The sequence below is a fragment of the Lithobates pipiens genome, unplaced genomic scaffold (assembly GCF_037356315.1).
Source record: "Lithobates pipiens isolate NorthernLeopardFrog02 unplaced genomic scaffold, aLitPip1_a1.2 Scaffold_16, whole genome shotgun sequence".
NCBI classification, from domain to species: domain Eukaryota; kingdom Metazoa; phylum Chordata; class Amphibia; order Anura; family Ranidae; genus Lithobates; species Lithobates pipiens.
Genome location: NW_027507748.1, coordinates 402,002,694 through 402,020,999, shown reverse-complemented (window position 1 = coordinate 402,020,999; position 18,306 = coordinate 402,002,694). Strand labels below are relative to the sequence as shown.

Genomic DNA, 18,306 nt, shown 5'->3' with positions numbered 1-18,306 from the left:
GGTTAACCACTAGGGGGCAGTGTAGGGGTTAAGTATGTCCTGGGGAATGATTCTAACTGTGGGGGGGGGGGCCGTGGCTACATGTGACACGTCACTTATATCTGCTCCCAATCACAGAGAGCAGAGATCAATGATGACACTATCACTAAGCAGAACGGGGAGATGCTTGTTTACATTAGCAAGTCCCCATTCTTCCTCTACATGAGGCGATCGTGGGTATCCCCACGGCGATCGATTCTGCGTGACCCGACTCAGAGGTCCCAGTCGGCGGCAAATTTAAAGGGATGTACAGGCCATTCTGCTGACGTACATCGTGTTCGCCGGTCGGGAACCAGTTAAGACGTGGCATTGTGGGCTCGCGCACTGACGGCAGGGCGCGCGCCTCATACTCCGTAACCATGCCCGCTGGTCCCACAGACTCTTGTATCCGCTGGTGTCCCGCAATCGTGTAAACAAGGCATTAACCCACTCTGCCTAGTGACATGATGGAGATCTACTGCTCCCTGTCATCGGGAGCAGTGATCGCTGTCATGTCAGGGGTAGCCCATCCCCCCCACAGTTAAACTCACTCCCTAGCACACACTTAACCCCTTGATGGCCCCCTAGTGTTGAACCCCTTCCCTGTCCTTGTCATTTATACAGTAATCAGTGCATTTTATAGCACTGATCGCTGTTAATGGTCCCAAAATAGTGTCAGAAGTGTCCGATGTGTCTGCCATAATGTCAGTCACGCTAAAAATCGCAGATCACCGCCATTACTAATGAAAAAAAATAATAATTAAAATGCCATAAATCTATCCCCTATTTTGTAAACGCTATAACTTTTGCGAAAACAAGACCAGAGATGATCAAATACCACCAAAAGAAAGCTCTATTTGTGGGTAAAAAAGGACATCAGTTTTGTTTGGTTGTAACTTTTTATGACTGCACAATTGTCAGTTAAATTGACGCAGTGCTGTATCGCAAAAAGTGCTCTGGTCAGGAAGGGTGTAAATTCTTCCAGGGCTGAAGTGGTTAAGGCTCACCAGAAACCTAGTTCAAGGAATTGTCCAGGGAGCTGTCCAGCATCTTGGGTGGCTAAGCAAGAGATACTGCTAGACACCGCAGAGGCTGCAGGTTCAGATCCAGGCCCTGACAGCCTGAAATAGAGATGGCTATTTTCCTAGCGCTCAGTAAAAATACTAATTTTAAATTGAAGAGATTAATGGACTTAACCCCTAATAATAAATCCAGCACATTGTACAAAGTGTCTGAATTCCTTGAGTTCAGAATTACATTTCAATGCCGAATCTGTATTTTTATCAATTAGTTTGTAAAAGAACAAGATTTTGTCAAGTAAACAGATCTCAAATATATTAAGCCTCAAAGCCACGAAATGGTGAAAAATTACCCTTCTCAAAGTTATAAGTTTGTGACACTTTAAATGCCTTTTACAGCTTCTGAATTTAGCTTTGCTGTAGATTAGGGAGCCAGAATTCATGGTCACACATGTATGGCCATATATAATTAATGTGTGGCACAATTGTTTACATACACGTGTGCACTTCACATGTGAGCTTGTGTTAATGTGTGTGTGCACAGTGGTGGAGGTGCCTTTCAATTTAATATTATTTTTGGGTTGTATTTATTCTTTCAAACATTTTTTATTACATATATTGTCAGGTGGCAAATTCTCTCTATGGAGACATCAGAGGTCTCCTTAACAACCTTAGTGTCTCAGCTTCCCTCTACTTCTGTGCACCAGGCTTTAGAGCCCAGATTTTGACAGCTCCACCTGATCATTGGAAATCTGGTCATTGGAAACCTGCTCCAGATCTCTTTCCCCCAAGCCCCCCAAATGTGCTGTTTTGAACAACAGCTGCAGGCAAAACCCTGTTTTAGAGCTTCAAAATATTTTATATAGATGTCATTTCAGTAAAATCTCATTGGTTGCTCTGGGCACTTCACACGCTATTTGCATTATGTAATGCATATGCCCTAGCTAAATATGTATAATGGGGCAATTAGTTCAAAGCATCAATTTTATTAAACAAAATTCAGGGATTATGTGCAATGTATGGTAAACCAAAGCATCCATTTAATGCAGAAAACGCAGGTCATCTTCCACAATACACTTTTATTACATCCCTATTATTCTGTACATGGCATTACTGAATATCATTGTTGCATCTTACACCGCATTACATTTGGTTAGTAATGTAGCAGAGAGCAGTAATGTACAAATCACATTTCATTGTTTGGCACATCAATGTTGAATAAATTCTGATTGGTTAGTCTGAACTTAGTACATGTCTCTTAACTTGCTAAAAATCCTGTTTATTTTCAGTTGTATTTCAAATATTGTTTTACAATTAACAGCTTATTTTTCAAGTAACCCCTCTGAACTGGACGCAGTGGTTTGTAGTCATGAAGATTTCGTTGCCTGTTATTCTGCTTGATGAAGGTCTCAAATATATATCACGGCATCACCTGGATGGTAAGGTCTTTCTTCTGTGTACCAGTTATTTATTACTATTAGTATATTTATTACGAAATTAGAATGTCACTCTACCAATCAACATGGATTATTTTAAATCCTCATGCTGCTAGCATTAGTAAATAGAAAAGTATATTTACTTGTTTTTTTTTACAATTTTACAATTCTTCAGTTACTGCCTGGTTTGCCTAGCCACTTGCCAACCGGCTCCTCTACATATACGTCGGCACTTTGAAGAGGTATAGCTCGGTAACGCAGAAGCTGCTGCCACAACCGAGATATCCATCTTTTCAGGAGCTAGTCGTGCTTACGATAATGGTGATCTCTGCAGCGGATTCGCCGCAAGCTCACCGTTATCAGCGGTGGGAAAGGGCCCCCATCCTCAGTTATCAGCAGCAGGAAAGGGCCCCCACTGCTCACCCCTGCCCTCCACCGCTTACCAGAGCCGTCGGCAGCGGCGGAGGCGATCGTGTCCTCTCAGTGTCTGGATATGGAGAGGAGTGAGGCTAAGATGGCCCCCACCCATCCCCATACCATAGCAGGGCGGAAGCGACGTCAAAACGTCACTTCCTCCCATAGCTCTTAAAGACGCATTTTATCACAGAAAGTTTTTCAAATGTCAATTTTTTTTTTTTTTTTTATTGCATTTTGGTCCAAATATGAGATCTGAGGACTTTGACACCAGATCTCATATTTAAGAGGACCTGCCATGCGTTTTTTTATATTACAAAGGATGTTTACATTCCGTGTAATAGGAATAAAAATGATCCAGATTATTATTTTTTTTTAAAACATTAAAAAATGAATACAATTAAGTAAAATAAAGAAAAAATAATTTTTTAAAGCGATCTGTCCCGACGAGCTCGCACGCAGAAGCGAACGCATACGTGAGGTATCACCAGGATTGGTAGAGCGAGAGCAATAATTCTAGCCCTAGACCTCTTCTGTAACGTAAAACATGCAACCTGTAGAATTTTTGAAACGTCGCCTATGGATATTTTTGAGGGTGAAAGTTTGACGCCATTCCATGTTGGGTATCAATTTACTCATCGTAACATTATCTTTCAAAATATAAAAAAAAATTTGACTAACTTTTACTGTTGTCTTCATTTTTTTATTCAAAAAAGTGATTTTTTTTTTTCCAAAAAAAGTGCACTTGTAAGACCTCTGCGCAAATACGGTGTGAAAAAGTGTTTCAATGACCACCATGTTATTCTCTAGGGTGTTAGAAAAAAAAAACAATTATAATGTTTGGGGATTCTAAGTAATTTTCTAGCAAAAAAACTGTTTTAAACATGCAAACGCCTAAATTCCAAAACAAGGCTAGTCCTTAAGTGGCTAGGAAAATGTCTTGTCCCTTGTACACGCGGTCGGACATTCCAAAAAACCAAATCCATCGGATTTTGTCCGAAACTGGTGTTGCATACACACGGTCGGACAAAGTTGTCGGAAAATCCAATCGTTCAGAACGTGATGATATTTCGTTACGACGGGACTACGCTAGTAGCCAATAGCTTTGGTCTAGGAATTTGATCTGAGCATGCGTGGCACTTTGTCCAATCGGAATTCTCTACAAACGATCGGACAAGGTCTGATAGGATCATGTTGTTGGAAAATTTTACAGCCCAGCTCTAAAACTTTGTCTGTCAGATATTCCGACGGAAACAGTCCAATGGAGCCCACACACGGTCGGATTGTCCGACAACACGGTCCGATCGGACATTTTCCGTCGGAATGTCCGACCGTGTGTACAAGGGCTTACAGGAGTCCTCAGGAGAGGAGGAGGGGTTTCTCAGCTAAGCACACTCTCCTGCATGCATGCTTGAGCAAAGGGCAGATGGATTCCAGGAAGTAAATGCTCACACTAAATTTCAGATCTCTGTTTTTCATTTATTCCCAGAATCCACCATGGTTCATGTGATGCATTGTGACATGTTGCTATAGATTTGTTTCAAGGGTTTTTTTTGTGGTTGTTTTTTAATCATTCATTGTTACCGTGAAGGCATGTGTACATTTAATTATTATATGCGTGGCTGCAAACCATTTATATTAATTTTTTAATTAAAATTTACATAAACCCAAAATCAACCAAAAATGTAATGTATTGCAGCTTATCAATCATTAGATGTGGTGGCTGAATTCCTTTTTTGATAGGCTTTCACCCCTTTGTTTTTACCTGGTGACCTGGCCAATAACACACTTCCTGTATTAGTGTGCAACCACTCTGGATGAAGGAGTATTGTCTGTCTGGTGAGAGAAGAGTGTTAGATGTTTTAGCACATTTAGATACACTAACACATTGAACCTCAACGCCAGCTCACACTTTATAAGTAGTTATAGCAAAACAGTTTTTCCTTTTGGGATAAAGGTTTTACAGGCTGTCTCAACCCTCTAATTGATACATCTGCAGAACAGCTTGTTATGTTGAAAAATAACACTTATTGGCCAGATCACCAGGTGAAAATAAAGGCAAAAAAGTCTAATGCAGCCATCACATCTAAGAATTGGTAAGTAAAATGATTGCTTTTGGATTTAATACCACTTTAACGTTACTGGAGGTAAATGCAACTTCATAGGTCAGAGTTAACAGGGTGTGATAAATTATTACAAATTTTACAGGGTTAAATACTTTCAATTGGCAAAATCAACTTCACTTAGCTTATTAAATAAGGGTAGGCTGAGTTCACTTTAAATATGTAGTCATGTACAGGGGAAATAAAAAAAAATAAAAAGTATGGGAGTCATATATACAAACTCTGCCAGCTGATATATAGCAGTGGATAGAGAAATTATTTTGTGATGCCTAGTGGTACATAACCAGACAGCTTGCTAATGATCCCTCAATTAATGTCTAATTTCTTGCACTTGTTTCCTCTTTCTTGGGCAAATGTGACCTTTTTGTTTATCAGTGGCATAAAATAGGATTTATGCTTGATCAAGATTGGATGTTTAATTTAAAAACCGCTTCACTTCAATAAACTCCCGACATATATTCATATATATATACAAAGTGCTCCATTTCTTTAGTAAATAAGCACTAATATTTACCTTGTGTTTTTAAATGGCATTCTTTATTTTAGCCACTAGGTGTCATCTGAAATGTTAGGAAATATTAGCTTTCCCTTATGAATTGGCTTGGCGTATAAATATATGTTCATTTTCACAGCTTATAACACAAAACTTAGCAGCTTGTGTTATTGTACGAGAAACATTAAAAAAATTCCCTTATGAATCTTACATAGTTGCATTATTTAGCATAACCATTATTACTTGAAATTCAGATGGCACATGTGTTTATGCTCTCAGTATTTTCATTATGGGTCCTTAAAAGTCTGCAATTGAATTTGTTCATGCATAGGAAAATGAGCATTGAAAAGACTAAAATAGAATGTGATTGTATGAATATTATCAATCAACAATTCTGTTAACAGGGTTATATTTACAACATACTCTATGTAACCAACATCTGGAACAAAGGCAACAGTACAAAAAAATAAATCTAAACTATATTTATTAGAAATGATGGACATAGTGCAAAAGGAATTATCAACTCAAAATACAGCGTAGTAGTTCACAACACACAAGTTAAAGTGGAACTTTGGTCAGAAAATTAAGTCCTGCTAGATGACTTCAGGCTGACCCCATTTGCAGGTATAGCTATGTAAAAATATTCTAAATGCCTATACTGTTTAAAATCCAGTAATACACTATCTCACCCTGTTCTGCACATGCTCAGTTGCTCTCCATATTTAGGCACTGCCGAGTTTGTAGGGGGCGATCTGCTGACAGCCTTAAAGTGGAATTAAACACTCCTATTCTTCACAAGGAAGCTGCTTCTGTTTGATCTGCAGCTGCCATGGTGCTTGCACATGCGATCACTTATGACACTAGCCATTTGATGGTTTGATGTCACCAGGATCCTGCAATGTCCCCCCTCTGTGTCCTCCACCGGATCATCCGCCCCAATGCTCTGTGTTCCAGGCTCTGTTCCCTGTGAGCATCAAAGTCAAAAGGAACAAAATACATAACACATACAGTACACTGTAAGATTACATTACTTTATCAAATAATATCACATCCTTTTTGTACCTAGTGCTTTGTCCAGTGCCCTGAATGCACTTTTATATTATATATACCGTTCTTTCTGCTTGGAAACTTGAGATTGTCCATGGCAACCAAAAAGTGTCCCTTTTACGTCAAAAGTGGTTTTAGACCAGCTAAAAAACAGTTATAGTAAATTAGAACAAAATGAGGATATTTGTTGGGACTATAAATGAGGCAGGGACCTAGTCATACCTCCATCCCTATCTATGTGGGAAAGAGAGGAAGAAGAAAATGGGACTTTAAATGAGGCCCACAGTCAATATGAAAAATGTCTTTTAGGCACTTTTATATTATATATACTGTTCTTTCTGCCTGGAAACATGAGATTATCCATGGCAACCAAAAAGTGTCCTTTTTACGTCAAAAGTGGTTTTAGACCAGCTAGAAAATTAGAACACTTGCAGAATTGAGCTATAGTGAATAGTGGGGAAATTAATTTTAATATTATTTTTTTATAATTATTTAGTTATAATTTATGATTTCGTGTTTCAAACTTTATCATATCTGGGATGTCTACTAGACTCTTGTTTGGACTGATTTAAGTGTGTTATTACTAAGAATGATAGGCCTCCGATATAAAACGCCAAATTTCTATACAAAACAATGTACCGCTTTGAGATTCAAAATCTGACATAATCATAACGCTGGGAAGGTTAACTGATGTTCTTCCTTAAATTTCTAAAGTCAAGCATTTTTTTTTTTTTTTTTTTTACCTTCCCTGCTTTAGGGTTAAAAAAAAAAAAAAAGCATCCTTAAACACCTGTGTTCTGTCACCGATCCAGCACTGTCCGGCTGCAGCATCACTCCTTTTCACTTCCTGGTTTCACAGGAGACCCTGAGGGCAGTTGCAGTCATAGGCTTTCAGTTAAACTTGTGTGAAAAGGCAGTGGGGCTTAGCTTACCTGAGCTGTGTGTCTCTCTGGATGCACACAGCCCAGCATGGAAGTGCACCTGCACAGGTGCCACCATAGAATCTGGTTTGCTAAGGAGGCACCCAAAAAAGGGAGGAGTGGACAGTGCTGGTGGGGGGTTTCCAGAAGAGGTGGTAAGGCACCTCTCTGTGCAATATAGTTGCACAGAGTTAAGTATAACCTCTTCTTTTTTTATTTTTCTTAAAATCACTTGAATCATAGCCATCACTGAAAAGCATGTCAGGGTGTGCTTTGGCTTACAAATATCATTTAAGTGTTGCAGACAGAATTAATTTAGACTTATTTTGTAATCCAAACAAAATATGCCTCAATGCATACAATTTTGACATAAGGAAAATAGATCTTTAATTTTGTCACATAACTGTAGTTTTCAGTCCTTTGAACTGACCTGAAAATAGCTGTTGCTTTCTTGAAAAGGATTTTTCTTGTCCTGGTATGTTGGCTTTAAAGTGGTTGTAAACCTCTGACATGAAATATTAACAAAACCTATCCCTCTATCCCTCTACAGTGTGTGCCTGTCTCAATTCAGAGCACTAAGTGGTATTTCTGTCTGTTGCCTTGGCTATCTACTATCAACATCAGTCACTTTTGGCAAGGTTTCCTCACACCAAGAGAAAAAAAGGTGGCGGGAGGGATTTCCAGCTGATTGACAGCCTCAGCTCTGTTCCTTCCCTCTAATCATCTCTCAGAGCTCTCTTCACTGTGCTATGCAGTGTGTAATTTCAGCTCTCTGACCCTTTTTCTGACAGTTTAGGCAAGCTTTATAGACCTTGGACTTTGGATGTAGAGAAGACTTTCAGATAAAGGGGTACAACTTATGTAGGAGGATTTGTTTCACCTCTGTGTATCACCTAAGGCCAGTCACTTCACTCACTATACGGAAGGGTTTACAACCACTTTAGGTTAACCTATAGTGATGGTTCATTCCCATTTGTTGTATGTTTTTTTTGTTTTTTTGTTTGGTATCAGTTAGGACATTCTCCTCTGCATTTACTTGTAATTTTATCCCTATAGTATGAGAATGACAGCCACCTGCATTTTATTGTTTAGTACTAATTTTTTCATTTCCCTAGGTTTACTAAAAACTGTAGAACAGTCTTGGAATGGGACTGCCCAGACGAAGACTAATAGGAGTCAAGATCAGACTGGGTGATTATTATTTTTTATTCGTTTATTTAGGATAATATGTTGCTTTGGACCACATGGCAAGTTTAAGGGCTTTCTGTATTTGTTTTATATATTTTTTGCTGTAAATAAAAATCTATATCTTTTTTGCATTTTCGAGACATGTATACAAAAAATGGTAAACCGGCTATAACAGTTCTGACAATTAAGCAAGACATAAGCTAGTAGCGTTTTTAATTTGGAAATTTTCATTTTAAGAATGTTCATTAAATTTTCTAATGGTGAATGAGGTCAAATTTTGTTCATTCAAAAATCTACTAGTGTATGGCCAATTTTAAGTTTCTTTGACTGCATCCAAATGGGATGCCTTGCTGTGGAAGATACCTTTTTATAAAATACAGCATTCAGTGATTCTAGTAAGCCCTTCAGTTTTCAGGTAAGGCATCTGCTCTCTAACCCTTTTTCTGTTTTCTCTTTTCTGCTTGTAAAATTGGTCTTGCCACCCTGAAAGCTTGTTCAGCAGTGGGGTGGCTGACCAGCATTCTAGGCTAACACTTTCTCCTGCCCTGTAAGGGAAGACTTAGACTACAAAGCATACAGCACATGGCTCATATATAACTTCTGGCCTACAGCAAGCAATAGCAAATAGTTTATCCCTGGTTTATATGGATATATGGAAGTTTATCCCTGGTTTATATGGATATTATAAGTGAAATGTTAAAGGAGAAGTCACCTATGTGGCTGCAGCATTGGTCCAATACTGCTGCTGTCCCCTGCTGGTTCTAAGACTAAGTTATGTGATCACTCAGTTGTCTGTCTAGGCAACTGTCGGTCACCAGCTCTCTTCTCAGCCCCTCCTGCTCTCACTGGAGCTCTGGGCTGTGGAGGGGTCAGGAGCGGCCAGCTCAGGCTCTCAACAGGTTGCCCTCTGTTGCCCTTCCTATTTGCTCTCATAAAGGAGCCATTAGCAATTGCCCTAAAATTGTCACCAAAGGTTGAGGCAATCAGGGTAGGCACCATTGATGAATGTTTGGCGCTCTATGCTGATGATTTGTTGCTGTTCCTGTGAGACTCAAGAGTCGCTGACAGCGGCTTTAGCAGATTTTGAGCAACCAACTTCACTACTTTCTCAGGTTTGAGGGTTAACTGGAACAAATAGTCTATCCTGCCACTGGATTCTGGTGCAAAGAAGGCGGTGGACCCAAATCTGGAATTGAGATGGGAGTCCACAATTGCATATTTAGGAGTCAAAGTCACAGCAAATACTGCCGACTGTCTGCCCCTCAGTCTGACTCCCTTATTGACTCTCTTTAAACAGAAGGTCCAAGCGTGGCAAAAACTTACATTATCATTAATAGGGAGGATTAACCTGCTTAAGATGAAAAGTCTCCCGGTTATATTATATTTTCTAAGACACGCACCCATATGGATACCTAAATCATTCTTTAAAAAGTTGGATAACATCAGCAGTTTGTTTCTGTGGTCCTCCAAGTCGTGTTCAGGTACTTCAGGAACCCTGGGGTCAGGGAGGTTTAGCATTGCCAGATTGGAGGAAATACTACATAGCGAGCCAGATGGTGTTTGTTCACCGCTGGCTGATCTCTGATGCTGGGGACTCGGCCACGATATTAGAGGCAGCACACCTGGGATCATATGAGTCTTAAAGATTGGCCACTCATAGAGGTTCTAAGTCAGATCTTCCCCTTACGATGTCTATGAAAGCCACCATCAAGGCATGGGAAGGGGACTGGCCAGTCCTAATCATTTAGGCTTTTCTCCCACAACCCTCTTGTGGATGAATCCCAAACTGCCTCACTTCTACTCTTTTGAGGACCCCATGGTGTGGGTATCGGGGGGGGGGGGGTCGAACTTCTTAAAGACATCACTAGAGAGGGGGAATTACTTACCTTTGACCAGCTCAAAAGTAGACATGACCTTCCCAATTCACACTACTTCAGATTTCTCCAGTTACGTCACGCCTTCCAGGCCCAGTTTAAAGCTAGTGTTTTGGGAAGTTCGCTGTGAGCAGGTTTTCTAAGTCTGAGGGAAAGGACTTGATGGCACTATCCGTTACATACAAGGAGTTATTTAAAAAACGTCCATTGGCATTGGTTAAATGCAGGGAAAGGTGGGAAGCAGAGGTCTCTGACATCCAGGGTGAGGAGTGGAATGACATTTGGGATCACCCCTTTCAGCCTGTCCCAATTAAATTTTTTGCATAAAATGTATTATACACCGGCTAGACTATCGGCCATATACCCGAATGTTGCAGCCGAATTTTCACCAGCGGCTGCTGACCATATTTTCTGGGATGCATTCTGATCAAACCGTTTTGGACTGAGGTTACCGCCTGCATAGCAGAGTTCCTAGTGGTCCTTGTCCCTCAGACAATTAGTGTGTCCCCTGGGTTTGGTGGAAGAGGTGGTTCCATCTCGGCCTCATAGAACTTTTTTATGGTAGGAAGACCATATTACTACACTGGAAGAACCCAGAGGCCCCATCCTTGCCCTTTTGAAAGGGGGTGGTCAATTCAATGATGTCATATTATAAAGCAGCATATTTGTCAGGTAAAGCAAATATAGTACTAGCAGCAAAGCTACACATACTACAGCTGCTGGGTTTTAATAGGACACTTACCTGTCCTGGAGTCCAGAGACATCGGCACCGCAGCAGATGTTTCCATCAGCTGTCGGCTGCTGCCGCCGCCATTGCACGTAAAGGAACCCAGCAGTGTAGCCTTATGGCTTCACACCGGTAACCATATTGCGCATGTGCAAGGCCCCAATCCTCTCTCCTACTGGCCCAGCGACAGAGGGAGGAGGAGGGAGCCCCGCAGTGACGTCATGGGCCGCAGCACGGACCCCCGGAAGTGGGAACAGGATACCTTTCAAAGACAGGTATCCTGTCCCCCCTCCCCCCCAAAAAGTGACAATTGTGGTACCAGAGGGGGAGAGGAGACAAATGAGCAGAAGTTCCACTTATGCAACCAAATTTTAGTTTTTTAGTTTTACTTTCCGCCACCTTAAAGATTTCAGTTTGTTGTTCAACTGAGTTGTACAGTTTATAGGTCGAATTAAAAGTGGAAAAATGTTCTGAAATTATTTATCTTTGTCTGTTTTTTACATCACAGAAACCCGACATTTTAACAGGAGTGTGTAGACTTTTTATATCCACTGTAAAAATGAGACTTTAATATCACTTTAAAAATGTAATTTAACAAAAATTACAATGCTGAGGTTACAAAATACTGTTCTGCTATCTGTAAAAAACATATTTTTTGTATCATTTATACCGTATATACTCGAGTATAGGTGGATCCGAATATAAGCCGAGGCCCCTAATTTACCCCAAAAAAACTGGGAAAACTTATTGACTCGAGTATAAGCCGGGGGTGGGAAATGCAGCAGCTACTGTAAGTGGCAAAGAGGGTCAACAATGCCCATCTGCAGCTGCATGTCTCACTGTGTCTATTGCATGCCTCCCTGTGTCCTGTGCAGATCTGCCTACCTCACTGTGTCCTGTGTATACCTCCCTGTCTCCTGTGCAGATCTGCCTACCTCACTGTGTCCTGTGTATACCTCCCTGTGTCCATTGCAGCCTACCTGTGCTAATCTTCATCCTTTGTGTCCTGTGCATGCCTCCGTGTGCCCATCTGCAGCCACCGATCAGCGTGTCATAAAAACATACCGTGGCCATTCCAGTATTCAAAAGCCGCGCCTCCTCTTCGTCTGTGATAGGCAGAACACTCAATTTCCCAGCAGTCAGTTTTCAGCCTATCACGGACATCCGCTCATCCTCGTCTGAGGTATGAGGATGAGGGGATGTCCGTGATAGGCTGAAAACTGACTGCTGGGAAATTGAGTGTTCTGCCTATCAGACGAGGAGGAGGTGCGGCTTTTGAATACTGGAATGGCCGCTGTATGTTTTTATGACACGCTGGCCACCGTCTGTCTACATGACATGCCTGATCAGGTAGGCAGACGGCGGTGACTCGAGTATAAGCCGAGGGGGGCACTTTCAACCTAAAAAAAAGGGCTGAAAATCTCGGCTTATACTCGAGTATATACGGTAACTACAATCAGTCAAAAACAGGTGATCTGTACATGGAAGAAATTTGTTCTTTTGTAAATAGTCAAGTCCTCACCCTGCAGAAAAAAAAGGTAATGTAGGGTCGTTTTGCCATTAACAATGCTGATGAAAGGCAAGAGTTGAAATATAATTCTTCCTGTGCCAGCCTTGTCATAATTGTGCACTCTGCTCTAAATGTATTTAATCATACGTTGCTGTATACTTTCCATTAGCAAGAATGATTTTGAAATATAATTTGGTCCACTAAAGGTGCAACCATGCATATGCTCCTTTCTAAAATGTTGGTATCCTAAAATGGCAGTGGATGCTAGCACAGCCATAAATAGACTGGCAGACTGTACACATTTGTTACAGGAAAATTTGTACAGTGACATCTTGTTACTAGTTTCCCAGGGCGACCTCTGAGATAAACACTGAACTGATCTCACAAAGCCCACAAGTTAAATTGCTATTTATTGCACGTTTCCAACATTATGTGGTTGTCTGACAGTTATTTTTTGTAAAAGTATTATTTGAACTATCTTAGTTTTTTAAGCATTCTTGGCGTACAAATACTGAATTTACAATGTGTGGAAAATGTTTTACATATTAGACATGTATTTATGCTTTTCTACTTTCTTGCTTTTCTTGCATTGCTTTATAATTCAGCACCTAAAAAAAGGTAAGATGCCACTGACTTTCTGCTGTCATTCATTTAAGTGGTAAATGGCATTTTTTTTTAGACTAATACATATTTAATAAACTCCCCAATAACTGCTATATAGAGAGCCACATTCAAAAACAAAAAATTATGTATCAAGGAAATCATTTATAAGCTCCTGACTGTGACTTTTTTCATTATAAGTAACTTGGCAAATATTTTAATGCACATTGACAATGTTCATGCTTTTTAAATATGCTGCTACACGCTGATATATGAAGTTAAAGATAGTGGAGGTGCGTTCTAGCAGCTGGTCAGATTCCAGTTGGAATTTTCTAGGGTAAGTGAGAAAAGTAAAGGTCATGTGGCATCAGAAACTTTGAAGCACAGATTTGTATCCTCTATAAATCTCTCTGATTATTTTCTCTGGTAGTTTGTAGCTAGTTACAATACTTCCCTGTTCAGCTACAAACTGCCGGTGTGCCAGGCTGCATTCACACCTCTGCGTTTTCAATCGCAGGCAGATTTGCTACCATTCTGCCTGTGATTTCAAAGCGAGGTGTGAATGACAAATCGCATGTTTGAGATGCCATTCATTTGAATGGCACCTAAAATCTTGTGGTGATTTGTCACGCTGTAAGTGCTGCAGCTTGCATCGCGTGAAGCATGTCGCTCAAAAGTAGCTCTTGAACATTTTTTGGGCGACAGGTTTCACACGATGCAGGTTGCTGCAATTGCAGCGTGATTTATTGTGCAGCACAACTGCACCATGATTTTAGGCGCCATTCAAATGAATGGCATCTCAATTTTACGTTCTTGCGATTTGTCATTCACACCTTAGCGCTTTGAAATGGTGGGCAGAATAGCTGCAAATCTGCCCACGATTCAAAACGCAAAGGTGTAAATACAGGCTCATTGTTAAAAGCAGCTGGGTAGAGATTCTGTAGCTAGATGCAAACCTTAAAAAATAAATAAAAGTAATCATGCATCAACTGAAACATGAATCACTGGTATCTCTGCAACCACAGACCCCTTTATTGTCTGCTATTCATCAAAAATACCAAGGTAAGAGATTCTCCGCATGCTACAGGTCTCTTATACACATTGCTGATGTGACAGGGCCCTATGGCTAAAAACTGATTAATTGCTGTGCTTAGGAACCCGATGTGTCTTTTGTCTTGAGCTGTCCTCTCTAGTCCACTTTTAATAATTGCCATTGGTTATGAAAATTTTCAGAATGCGATATTCCAACAAATGCTACATTTTGTTTTTTTTTCCTTGCAGGAAGAAAAGATACCCACAACACTCGGACAACAATATTTCTAAATAATGTGTCCCATAAAACCAGTTGAAACTGAAGAATCCTGTATGTCTGAAAGTCCAAAAAAAAAAAGAAAAAAAAAGACAAGCTTTTACACCTATTAGACAAATGCAGGTGAAAAGTATAAAAGAAAAAAAAATACTGAAATATTTGTTTGTAGCTTTTTTTTCTGTACATAAAGGTGCAATAACTGGACATCTTTACTGTGGCTTGGGGATAAAATTACATAGATTTGGCCATGCAGGATTTAAACCAGACGCTACTGAAAAGTCAGGATTTGTTTGTCATATGTGTGTCAACGTGAAACGAAGAGGTCCTGAGGGTGCTGAAATACTCACGACAGGGAAGCTATAACAGGCATTGATGGTTAAGAAAAAACAACTAGCCTGTTTTTGCAGCATGGTTTTGTCATCATGGGAAACAGAGGCACTTCCTACTCAAAGTGCTTTATTGTCAGCATATATATAGTTCATATACAGCAGCATTGTTGCTCTTGCCAAAAAAGGTGCCGTAAGCTGATGTTTGAAACCCACACAATCAGCTCATCTGCAAATTCATATTTCACTTTTACAATATTCACTGAGAAGCTGTGACATTTTATTGTGTGACATTTTATGTTATGCAATTATGAAGAGCTATCTTTACTGTGGAAACATTTGTTTTAAGTTAACCTGTCATAACATTTGTTCCCTGACACAGCCAAGGCTCCAATCCAGCACTTGAGGCTGTAATTTGCCTGACTCCCAGAAGCTGCACTAATTACAGAGTAGAAATGTCACCCTACAAGGTGCTGCTCTGCCCCATAACTAGCACTGCCCCCTTCAGCCAAGCTATGGCATATTCTAGCCCTACATGTGATGCAGAGTTATAACGGGTAACAGTTGTCATGATGGGTCCCCTTTTTAATAACCCTCTATTCAATTCGGTGTAGCAAAGTTCTGTTTAACTGTAATATAGCACTGTAACTAGCTTATGTAATAATGTATGCAACGGTTCTAATAGTAATGTGATGAAAACCTGAGAATATAGGGGGTTCAGTGACTCCAGAAACTAAAAATACACCTACTTAAGTAAAAATTTTAATGGATTCATTTTTTTTTTGGGTTAAAATAAGAGACCTATTTAAGTCATTTTAAATCTCAAACACTTTTGTTCTGAACATTATTGATAGTGTATTATATGGATGTTGTTTGTTTGAAATGTTGCAGTAGAACTCAGGCTCATGGCGGTTTATAAATGTTGCTTAAGGTGCAGGTTTGTGCTTCAGCACAGGAACTAAGTGATTATGCATACATAAGCATTTTGTGCTGTTTTCGTAACTTATTCTTTTTACAGTGTGCTGTAAACACAACTGTTCAATAATGATGGGTCAGGATCCCTTGGGATGAAAAAAATAAATATTTTTGAAGTGATGCCTTATTTTTTATACCCCTGACCATTCAACCTGTGTGTTAAGCATGTGTGTTAACACGAGTGGCTGCATTTAGCTATACAGAACCTGACTTAAATGGCCCTATTACCTTTCACTAATGAGTATTCCCCTTTGTATCTGACTACTCCTTTTTATCAAGAATATCCTGTGAAATTCAAGGAAGAAGGTACTTTCAGCAGTGGCAGTAAGTGCACTTTGATAAGTCCGCTAATGATTTTCAAGTCCTTGTGAAAAGTCCAATTTCATTTAAACGTCAACCATATTCATCCAGTCCTTCACACAATGAAAGCCGGTATTATAAGGACTTTCCATCATCATTTTCATAATTTCCTTGCATTTAAGTTTACATATCCTCAGTTTATTTCAACATACTTAACACATACACACGTATGGCAGTTCTGCTTAGCAGCAGACCACACAAAGGGAACAGAAAATTGCGTGTTGTCAGGTCAATAGTCATAACTTCCCCATTATTTTTTTCATTGTATGGACCATATTTAATGAATTATTGCTTGAATTGTTACCTTATTTTTTATCAAATATTTGTATTAAATATGACATATATATAATAAGGGATTTCTACCACACTGTCAGTTAACGGTCAAATTGGGGTCAATGTTTTACCATCTTTTATGATATAATTCATCCAATATCTTCCAATGCATTGGAATGTATACACTTGTTATACTACTGAGCAGATCCATTGTACAGAAAAAAATGCAAAATATGTTACTGTAATTAAATAATATATTCTATATTTAAGGAACACTTGTTTTACAGAACACCAAGAAAATGTTTGACCAAATATGCTATTCAGTTTTTTTGTTGAAAAATTGTATTCCGGTTTAGAGTGAACTCTGATTTTAACTATTTGTATATGAGTGAACTTTTTAAAGAATAAAAGCTATTATATTAAGTTTGCACAGGGTTAAATGTGTTTTTTATTGCTTCATTTGTAATGATCATTGTCAGTACATATTACTTCAAAGGAGGAATAAATCAGGGCATTTTAATAGACCTATAATGTTTACAGGAAAAAGGCACAAATTGTATGTGTAGTTTATTAGTAGGGATGGATAAATCTGCTGGGGGTTAAAAAATCCTAACGGCATTAAACACAAAAGCAAACATTTATCATATTTTCACCCACCAATTTTTAGATGCAATGGCTGCATTTGTTTCCTTTTTTAGGCTTTTCTTTTAATCTGATGATACAGCCAGTAAATCTGTTTTTCAAAGGGTCACGCTCTCTTGTAGTTACAGAAATGAGACAAACCATTTAACACTGGCAGGGATGCTTAAAATGATCTACCTTTATCCCAAAAGGAAAAAAAAAACAGTTTGCTCTAACTTATTGTAAAGTATTAGCTGGAGTTTGGCTTAATTTTGTTAGTGTATTTAAATTTAAACTCTAATACAGGAAGTGGGGGAGAGCCATGTCAACAAAGCGGAGAGAGAGTCCTTTTAATGAGGCTTGGAAAGCTACATGGGAAAAAACACCAGTCTTTTAACCACTTAAGGACCGACTCACGCCGATGTACGTCGGCAGAATGAAACGTACCTGTACGTTGCTTTTTAAGTGCCCAGCCGTGGGTCAGGAGCGTGCCGCCGGTCCTGTGCTCCGTGGCCAGCAGATCCGATCGCTGCTGGTGTCCGGGTAACCTCTCCCCATGCTTCCCTGTGTGGCTGTCACCGATCGTCTCTTCTCTTTTATAGGGAAGGACGATCAGTGACATCACATGCCAAGCCACGCCCCCTACAATAAAAAAAAACATAACGTCATACATAACACCTACGCTGCCCCCTAGTGGTTAACTCCCTCACTGCCAGTGTCATTTACACAGGAATCAGTGCATTTAAATAGCACTGATTCTTGTATAAATGACTGGTTCCAAAAATGTCCGATGTGTCCGCCATAATGTCGCATTCACAATAAAAATCACTGATCGCCACAATTACTAGTAAAAAAAAAAAATGTTAAAACTATCCCCTATTTTTTAAACGCTATAACTTTTGCGCAAACCAATCAATAATCGCTAATTGCGATTTTTTTTTTTTTTTTTTTTTTTTTTTTTTTGCCAAAAACATGTAGAAGAATATGTATCGGCCTAAACTGAGGAAAAAACTTTTTTTATATATTTTTTGGGGATATTTATAGCAAAAAGTAAAAAATATTGCCTTTTTTCA

The 18,306-nt window shown here is 39.5% G+C and overlaps 1 protein-coding gene across 1 annotated transcript in view; it reads left to right on the top strand.

The window, feature by feature from the left end:
- ATP2A3 (ATPase sarcoplasmic/endoplasmic reticulum Ca2+ transporting 3) overlaps nt 1-17,040 on the top strand; it is a 311,056-nt gene extending 294,016 nt beyond the window's left edge. Inside the window, exons 20-22 of the mRNA XM_077482351.1 lie at nt 2,359-2,476; nt 8,586-8,661; nt 14,651-17,040. Coding sequence (XP_077338477.1) covers nt 2,359-2,476; nt 8,586-8,661; nt 14,651-14,696 — 240 coding nt within the window. The 3' untranslated portion in view covers nt 14,697-17,040. The remainder of the gene's footprint in view (nt 1-2,358; nt 2,477-8,585; nt 8,662-14,650) is intronic.
- Nucleotides 17,041-18,306: the final 1,266 nt, after the last annotated feature.